Genomic DNA, 10311 nt, shown 5'->3' on the forward strand with positions numbered 1-10311 from the left:
TGCAGATTATTGGTTCTTAACTTTGACTAAACAGTAGGCAATTAGTCAAACAATAATCCGTATCAGTGCTGCCAAGAACAAAGAGCTTTATTTGGGGTCTTAGGAATTGCCATTCTGGAAGCACAAATTGGGGTGAGGCTGAAAGAGTTTTCAAGGAAGAGAAAGAGCCAGGGACTTATAAAGACAAAAGTCACAAGTTTGTTAAAGCTCTCTGGAAAGAATTATCACTGATCCTTGTGCAGGAAGAAGATATTTGTTCTTAACGGATATGCTGTCAGAGTTATTTAGGGTAAGGGTCCAACAAGCACCTTAAATTTCTGAAGCATAGGGCAGAGTTCTGGATGCCTGAGTTAAGACAATAAGAGATCAGAAGTTCAGAGTCCATCAAGAATCACTTCCTCAGTAGCCTTCCAGCTCCATTTCAGAGATCTCTCTTGGCAACACTAAATTTGTTTTATTTTCCTCCCAGAGAATTAACAGGTGCATTAAAACTATAGTGTGTGAAACTCTAGTCCCATAGATTAGAATTTAGCTTCTCTTGAGGTGGAGTCCAGGAGATAAGTCTGTTTTGTTTTCAGTGTGATGATTTTAATGTGACGTTAAAACTAAGTATTATGACTCAAAAATTAAGCTGTTTAATACCACAGCATGGGAGAGATATAGTACTGTTATTGTGTTTTTGTGTTTTCAGATAACATGCTGTATACAACCTTGGCCTGGTAGAAGCACTCAGTGGCACAAGTTTAGTTATATAACTAAAGCAAGTAAGTTAATTATATTTAAAAAGTATTATTAGTAACTATTTTAGGATACGTGGCGGAAATTGCAGTTCTAGGCACCCTACCATTCAGCGGTTCTAAATTTGATCCTTGTGACAATTTTGATCAAATTATTGTATTTCTATCTGCGAGTCAGAGTCAATTTTCACCAACACAAAGCTGAAGAGCAATTATCATCCAATTAAAAATAAATAAAAAGAATTTCCAGCTGCTCTGGAAAGTCTCATTGACATGGTGTTGCCATATCCAGTAGACTGACAGTAACTTTGGATCATTTCCATTAATGCTGGGCTACAGAACAGTGCATGGGCTTCCCAGGTAGCTCAGTGGTAAAGAATTCATTTCCCCTGTGCAGGAGATGTAGGACACTTGGGTTCTATACTTGGATCAGGGAAGAAGCCCTTGAAGGAGGAAATGGCAACACACTCCAGTATTCTTGCCTGGAAAATGCTATCAACAGAGGAGCCTGGAGAACTACAGTCCTCAGGAATGTGGAGTCTGACTGGACTTTGCAACTGAGCACCCAGGCACAGAACAGTGTAGATGTCTCAGGCAGCCCCAAAGCAGGAAAAAGCAGCAGGACCTCAACAAACAGCATCCCATAATACAGGAATAAAAGAAAGCCCTTTTGAATTTATAATGAGAAAAAGTATAAAGAAGTTTAATTATTTTTAATAATGTTAAGCATGTAAATGACTAAGTATTAAAACCCATTCACTGGAAGGAGCCTGCGGAACAGGGCGAGGACCTAGGCCCAGGTGGTAAGCAGGCTTCTTCCGGAGGTGGGGCCAGGACTTCCTGTCACAAGATGAAACTGCACTGCTGTTTCCCGGGGCGGCCGCTACGGCCTCTGGGGTCACGATTAACTGACAGAACCTCCAGAGCTCATTTCCCCGAGGCAAGGCCAGGCACGCCGTCACGTGATGGAACCGCCGTGGCACCGCCCCGTCTGCCCCGCACAGGAACCTGGGAAGGCGCCGACATGGCGGACAGCGCGACGCTGGACGCGACCACAGTGCAAGTGCTGCAGGACCTGGCCAACCGCCTGCGCGTCCATTCCATCAGGGCTACGTGTGCCTCTGGCTCTGGCCACCCCACATCGTGCTGTAGCGCGGCAGAGATCGTGTCGGTGCTTTTCTTCCACACGATGAGGTACAGACAGACTGAGCCAGCGCACCCCGACAACGACAGATTCGTCCTTTCCAAAGGCCATGCCGCTCCACTGCTCTATGCTGCCTGGGCGGAGGCGGGCGGTGTCAGTGAACCCGACCTGCTGAACTTGAGGACAATTCATTGCGACCTCGAGGGACACCCAACCCCCAGGCTGTCGTTTGTGGATGTGGCCACAGGATCGCTTGGGCAAGGGTTGGGGGCTGCGTGTGGAATGGCTTACACTGGCAAGTATTTGGACAAAGCCAGCTACCGGGTATTCTGCCTCCTGGGCGACGGTGAGTCCTCAGAAGGCTCCGTCTGGGAAGCTTTGGCCTTTGCTTCCCACTACTGTTTGGACAATCTCGTGGCAGTGTTTGACGTCAACCGCTTGGGGCAAAGTGGCGTTGCACCCCTGAAGCACTGCACAGACATCTATCGGAATCGCTGTGAGGCCTTTGGGTGGAATACTTACTTAGTAGATGGCCATGATGTGGAGGCGTTGTGCCAGGCCTTTTCTCAAGCTGCTCAAGGGAAGAACAAGCCCGCTGCCATAATTGCAAAGACCTTCAAGGGCAGGGGTATTCCAAATGTTGAGGATGCAGAAAATTGGCATGGAAAGGCACTGCCAAAAGAAAGAGGAGATGAAATCATTAGACTAATTGAAAGTCAGATACAGACCAACAGGAATCTCCTACCAAAACCTCCTGTTGAAGGCTCACCTCCAGTCAGTATCACAAATATAAAAATGACCTGTTTGCCTGATTATAAAGTCGGTGACAGGGTAGCTACTCAGAAAGCATATGGTTTGGCTCTGGCTAAACTGGGCCTTGCAAATGAAAGAGTTGTTGTCCTGGATGGCGACCCAAAGAACTCCACCTTTTTTGAAATATTCAAGAAAGAACATCCTGAGCGTTTTATTGAGTGTTTTGCTGCGGAGCAAAACATGGTGAGTGTGGCACTGGGCTGTGCCACACGTGGTCGAACCATTACATTTGTTACTACTTTAGCTGCCTTTTTGACTAGAGCATTTGATCAGATCCGGATGGGAGCCATATCTCAAACTAGTATAAATCTTATTGGTTCTCACTCTGGGGTATCTGTTGGTGAAGATGGCCCTTCTCAGATGGCCTTGGAAGATCTAGCCATGTTCCGGAGCATTCCCAATTGCACTGTTTTCCTCCCAAGTGATGCTGTCTCGACAGAGCATGCTGTTTATCTGGCTGCCAATACCAAAGGAATGTGCTTCATTCGGACCAGCCGATCAGAAACTGCAGTTATTTATCCCCCACAAGAAAATTTTGAGATTGGAAGGGCCAAGGTCATCCGCCACAGTAATAATGACAAAGTCACAGTAATTGGAGCTGGAGCTACTCTGCATGAAGCCTTAGCAGCTGCTGACGCTCTTTCTCAGCAAGATATTTCTATCTGTGTTATTGATCCGTTTACCATTAAACCCCTGGATGCTGCCACCATCATCTCCTGTGCAAAAGCTACTGATGGCCGGGTTGTCACAGTGGAAGATCATTACCAAGAAGGTGGCATTGGCGAAGCCGTGTGTGCAGCAGTGTCTGGGGAGCCTGACATCCGTGTTCATCAGCTGTCGGTGTCAGGAGTGCCTGAAAGAAACAGGAAACCTAGTGAATTACTGAGTATGTTTGGTGTCAGTGCTAGACACATCATAGCAGCTGTGAAATATACTTTAATGCACTAAAATAACCGATTTTTTAAAATATCAGTCTCTGTTGGTTTTAAACCCCTGTTGGACCTTTTTGTGTATTATTTAAACAAAGCCATTTAAGAGCTTGTTTCATTCCTAATTTAGAAATTCTAGTCAACTACTTATAAACTGTGACTGTATATACAAATGTCACTCAGTGTTGAATCAGTAGTTTAAGTAACAGAATACAACAACCTACTACGAAGTTCGCTGATAAGACTACAAATAATTGAATAATTTGGGAATTAATGTAGAGGTAAGTTTCCTAAATGTAATTTACTTGTGAAGAAAATGTGAATTTCATTGTAGATTTCAGTAGCCTAGGTTTTGAGGCAAGTATGAGGTTTCATGTAATGCCATCCCACCTGCAGCTTCCTGGATAATTTTTGACTACAGTTGCCTGGAAATTCCCTTCAAAGTTTGTCTTCTCTCCTTTGCAGTTTAGAGACTGGAGGGCGGCAGTGAAAGCTCTTATTATGTACCTCATTGCTTCAGTGACTGTTCTGTGAAGAGATGAAAGCCTGACTACTTCTGGTTTATACATTACAATATTTTGTGAGGTTTCAGAAACGTTTCATTTTCTCCGTGACCAATTTGCCAACTTGATTATATTCATCTACTCAGGAAACTAGAATTAATGTAATAAACTATTTAAAAACCAATAACTTTATTCAGTTTGTGTCATGTATGTGTGACTTGGTTTCTCTCTGATAAAAAACCAAACAAGCAAACAAAAAATCTTCTATCTAAACGAGAAACAGAAAGAGGCATGTTCCCTCAATAGAGGAAAATATCCCAGCTGGAGACAAATCACTGGAAAACAATGTGTGGACTGAAGCACACCCCTCACTTTTTGCTGTGAGTAAATAGAGTATATGGCTGGAATGTAAGAATGAAGTACTAGTCAGGTAAATCAAAGCCAGACCCAAAGTTCAAAAGTAAATTTAAAATGACTTTTTGTCAGGTAATTCCTTAGTTTTATTACCTTCATTAAGTGTCATCATTAAGTTCATTGGACACATAACCCAATTTGTTCTGGAAGGTATCATAGAAACCAAAAATCACTAACCTGAGAATCAGAGAAATGGGGGCCTGCTCAGGACAGTAGTAATACTGTCTGCACTTTTTCTCTGAGCTGGTTCTGGTTTCTTCTTTTGAAAATTGATTATAATTGCTCTCTATTTCCTAAGATTTAAAAAATCATTTTGTAAAATTAAAAACAGTTGCTATAGGATTATTGTAGGAATTTAGAAAATACAGATACACAACAAATTTAGCTCATTTGTCTCACCATAGAAAAATCCATTTGTAGTATGCATATATAACTGTAGCTCTTAAAATATGGTCATTCCCATGTAGTAACATCAATCAGATGTATCCATGGATGGGATGCTGTTGAATAAAAGTCTTTATCCTTAAAGTTTTTAAACCCTACTGAAAGGTTGTTGCTGAACCATGAAAGATGCCGGGATTCTTGGCCTCTGGAGGAGGAGAATTCAATCCGGGGCCAGAGATGAGGCTTGATGGCTCAGAGCTTTTGTGTAATAAAGTTTTTTATTAAAGTATAAAAGAGAAAACTTCTGACATAGACATCAGAAGGGGGCAGAAAGAGTACCCACCCCCTTGCTAGTCTTTAGCTGGATGTTATATAGCTATCAGCAGTCTGCTAATTAAAGCAATGTCTCAAAACTCAGAGAATTGCACCAGACCTCATCCACAAGATGCATTTTGAGATAATCTTGGCACCAGGTGAGTCATCCTGGGCCATAAATATAGAGAAGGGGAAAAAAATGTAACACTAGTTTGTTTCTTCCTGCCGCTTAAGAGAGAGAGAAAATATGTGTGACACTCGCAGCCTATTTTCTCCGTTTGGAGACCCTGGCCATCCTGCCTGTTACAATCTCACTACTATTGATTTAGACACAGATTAAAACAGATGAAAAACCAGCACAAAATTACTTGTCCTAATTTGAGTTTGTATACTAGGAAAGAGCTTCAGTTTTTATGGCTTGTAACTTGAATGTGGGATGCAAAATGCTTTGCTTCCAATCAAATATGTATAAACGCAGCTGTAATAACGACAGAAGTTCAGGGTGGAATCTCAGAAATGATCAAAAATATTTTTGTAGGAGGGTGGAGAAGGTGTTAATCTCTCCTGTAAAGATTCGGTCCCACAGGACATCAATCAGTGGCTGGCAGGTCCAGAAGAAAGAAATGGGAGATGAGACTTCTATCTCATGTCTACAGTTTGTCATGTAAGATGGAATCAAATCCAATTGTGTTATATTAAATATTCTCCAGCTTTGAATATATCTGGAGATCGTGTAACTGCCCATGGAAATCAGAGAATTATTCTGACTGATACTAATCTTGACCCCTAAAGCTTGTGTATATGCAGTTTTGACTTGGATGAACACCTGGTCACTGGTTTAACTCAGGTCTTCTATTCATTGTTTTGCCTAGAAGAATGTCATCTCAATTAAGAAAGCTTGATGACATTCCGGGGACAGCTGTGACTACATCTGGTCCCTGGCTTATGGTTCAGCTAACAAAGACCAAAGATGGGAAAGGGCAGGAGGTGGAAAACACTAGCAGGAAAAATCTATTTGCCTTCCATTTTTGTGTAACTCCAAACTCAAAAATCCTGTGGACAGAGAAACCTGTCAAGCTACAATCCATAGGGTCACAAGAGAGTAGGGCGTGACTTAGCAACTAAACAAGCAAAAAGCTATGTATGACTTTATACTTTTAGATGGTTAAGAAAATGTTAAGAGTAGCATTTTATGAAAACCATGAAATTCAAATGTCCATGAATGAAATTTGATGGTAACACAGCCACATTCCTTCACTTATATATTATCTGTGGCTTCCTTGGAGCTGCCACAGCAGAACTGACATCAGTTATTGACATTTGTCATAATTGTGACATACACTTTATTGTCTACAAAGCCTAAAATATTTCTCTGGATTTTTACAGTAGAAGTTTGCAAATCCTGAGGTAGAACATTGGAGCGAGGTGAGGGTGACAATATCCATGTGGAAGAGATAAGGATGGCCTGTGGAGGTTCAGGCTTCGTGGCTACCACTATCTTTGGCTACAAAGTGTTGGTAAGATTGGAGGTTTTGTGCCTATCACAGGCCGCCACGTTGAGGAGTAAAGACACACACGGATCAGAGAGGTTCTGTGTGATGTGTGACTGTCTGGGAATATAGGAAGCGAATTTGGGAACATAGGAAGGTGTAATCTCAGAAAGGGACCACCAGTGATTAGAGTCCCTACCTGCTATTAAATCCCTCATCTGTTGGTCCCAATGTTGCTGAATTTATGTGGAAAGATATGGTTGGTAGTGATTTTCAGCAGAGGAGATGATGATGTGTTTGGAGAAACCTTTGGAAATTTGGATGAAAGAAAAGTATAAGAAAACATACTTCCCTTTCTTTCAACTCTCACTGAAGGAACTGGGGAGAAAATGTTACCATTTCCTTCTCCAGGGATCTTCCCAAGCAGGGATCAAATTCAAGTCTCCTGCATTGGCAGGCGAATTCTTTACTGCTGAATCACTAGGGAAGCCCCAAATACAGCCAATACATGTTAATTTGGGCTTCCTCAGTGGCTCAGCAGTAAAGAATCCACCTGTAATGCAGGAGTTGCAGGAGCTGCAGCTTCCATCCCTGGGTGGGGAAGATCCCCTGGAGGAGGGCGTGGCAACCCATCCCTGTATTCTTGCCTGGAGAATCCCATGGACAGAGGAGTCTGGTGGGCTACAGTCCATAGGGTCACAGAGTCTTACACAACTGAAGAGACTTAGCACACATGCACACATGTTAACTTGACAAAGGCAGAAAGGCAGTTTTTCAGGGTGCTGCAAGGCTAGCTGAGTCTCCACTGTACTCTCAGGCACTTTGACAAGCACTATGAATGGATGTCTGCTCTAAGTTGGGCATTGTGGAGGTAAAGCTCGAAATCAACATTCAGCATGGCAGGGGCACCTCCTACCAAGAATAAATGCTGACCCATCAGAAGGTATGCTGCCAGGAGAACTGAACAGTAAAGTAAAGAACCCTCTGACATCCCCAGGGGAGAGGTGGCCAACCATTTAGTTGGGTCCAGGGGCTCTGTGGAGAGGAAGACACAGCACCACATAGAGCTCTGGAGTTGGAGTGTTTTCCTCCAAAAGGCAGACTGCCAGGTTTTCCAGATTCTTACATCTCATACCTTCAAAAGAAGAACAACATGCATAAAATTTATTGAACACAGTATAGTTTCCCAGTGAAAAATTATTTTACCAGTAATATGCTGATGAATAGATTGCAGGCCCCTCTGTCCATGGGATTCTCCAGGCAAGAATACTGGAGTGGGTTGCCATGTCCTCCTCCAAGAGGGTTAATAGATTAGTATATTTCAAAAGCAGACTAAGTATCCCACACATGTAGATGAAGATTAACTGACACACACATATACAGACCTGTATGTTCATGCACATGTGTGCATCACATGATTTATGCCACATGTTTGAAAGAACATTACTAGATGAATAATGCTATTGTTCAGTCACTATTTCATTTCTAACTCTTTGAGACCCCATGGACTGCAGCATACCAGGCTCCCCTGTCCTTCACTATCTCCCAGAGTTTGCTCAAACTCATGTTCATTGAGCAAACAATGCCATCCAACCATCTCATCTTCTCTCCCCCTGTCCTCTTGCCCTCAATCTTTCCCTACAATCCATAGGGTCACAAAGAGTCGGACACAACTGAAGCAACTTAGAATGCACATGTCTGAGAAATATTGATGAGAACTTCCCGCAGCACCTAGATGCTGCTAAACTCATCTCTTGTCTCTGTCCTTGGCCTTATAGATTTGCCTCTTTAGAATCAAGTCTGCTACTCTGTTCCTGGGGCACCACTGGAGTTCTAAAGTTTTGTTTATACACAGAAGGCTTGAAAGCAAGGATGGGAAAATTAATTTTGGCTTAAGTTAACTGTCTTCTTAATGTAGTCCTGAAATTACAGTGATATGTAGTAATTTATTTCTGGAACCCCAAAAGGCATATTTTTATTTTCTCGTTTCACCTAAACATCTTTCCCTGAATTGTTTACGCAAATAGCTTTTACTCTCTAGGTGACAGGCTCATGCTGACTACGTAATATATATTAATTACAACAAAAAGTCACCTAACACAATCAGCTGTACAAGTCAAGTTTATTTGTTAGAAATAGATTGGTTTGGTTAATTGGCAATTTACTGTTTCTGGGGAATACAAGAATGTTAGACTATTTTCCCTCTGTTTATACCAACCCACCCTCATATAAATGCTATTATTTTCATGTATTTTTAAGTCCTTCCATACATAAATTTAGTTTAAAAGCTAACAAATCATTTTGATGTATATCATCCAAACACGAAGTGCACAGTTCAGTGAGTTTTCACAAAGTGGAAACACTCTTTTAACTCATATTGAATCAACAATTATAATAGTGGTCCCAAAGCTGCTTTCTGTCCCCTTCCCATGGATTGATTATTTCCTCCTTTATCTTCCAAATAATTATTTTAATGGCTAACTCCGTTGATTACCTTTACCTGTTTTTAAACTTTATATACGTGGAATGATACAGTGTGTAGTATTTTGTATCTGGCTTCATTTACTCAACATTTACAGAATTTTCCATGTGGTTACCTGTGCTTAAAGTGAAAGTGAAGTTGTTCAGTCGTGTCCGACTTTTGGGATCCCATGGACTGTAGGCTACCAGGCTCCTCTGTCCATGGGATTTTTCCAAGCAAGAGTACTGGAGTAGGTTGCCATTTCCTTAATGTTCATTAAATTTCTCTCCTGTATAGTATTTCAGATCATGAATATACTGCAATGTACATGTCCATTTAAATGATTAATGAACATTGTTTTCAGTTTGGAGCTATAACAAATAGTGGTGCTATGAATATTGTTATACACTCTCATGATGAACACACAAGTTTCTTTTTATTGGTTATTGAAATCAGGAGTCATTGCTTTGTCACTTTGTTATACTATGTCCACCTTTAGTAGAAACTTCCAAGTATTTCTCTACAAGGGGAATTTTTATTTGCTAAGTGCAACCCACTCTGTAGTGATCATACTAATTTACACACTTATATCAGAATATGAAAGTTCAGGTTGCATCCCATTCTTGTCAACATCTGCTTTAATCTATATTTTTTATTGAAGTATAGTTTATTTACAATTTTGTGTTAATTACTGCTGTACAGCAAAGTGATTCAGTAATACATATATAGACATTTTTATATTCTTTTCCATTATGGCTTATCACAGGATATTGAATGTCATTCCCTGTGCTATACAGTAGGACCTTGTTGCTTTTCCATTTTATATATAATAGTTTGCATCACTTAATCCCAGCCTCCCACTCCATCCCTCCCCGAACAGCCCCACTCTGTGGTAATCAACAGTCTGTTATGTCCATGATTCTTTTTTTTTTTTTTTAGTCGTGGAGTTTGTTGTTTAAATGGCATTGAGTCGTGGTTTTAATTTGTATCTCCTTATGGCTAATGCAGTTGGGCATCTTAGTATGTTCATTGTCCATGCAAAAGTGTCTATTCAATTGTTTTGTATGGAGGCTCTTTGCCTTTATATTTTGGTTTTATGGGTGCTTTATGTATTGTGCATA

At 41.3% G+C, this 10311-nt stretch overlaps 1 protein-coding gene across 1 annotated transcript; it reads left to right on the plus strand.

The window, feature by feature from the left end:
* The first annotated feature begins 1587 nt into the window (after nt 1–1587).
* Nucleotides 1588–3642, plus strand: TKTL2 (transketolase like 2). Its single transcript, XM_052641948.1, has one exon. It carries the CDS (start codon nt 1588–1590, stop codon nt 3640–3642), a length of 2055 nt encoding a protein of 684 aa, XP_052497908.1.
* The last annotated feature ends 6669 nt before the right edge of the window (nt 3643–10311 follow it).

Source organism: Budorcas taxicolor, chromosome 6 (genome assembly GCF_023091745.1).
Source record: "Budorcas taxicolor isolate Tak-1 chromosome 6, Takin1.1, whole genome shotgun sequence".
NCBI classification, from domain to species: domain Eukaryota; kingdom Metazoa; phylum Chordata; class Mammalia; order Artiodactyla; family Bovidae; genus Budorcas; species Budorcas taxicolor.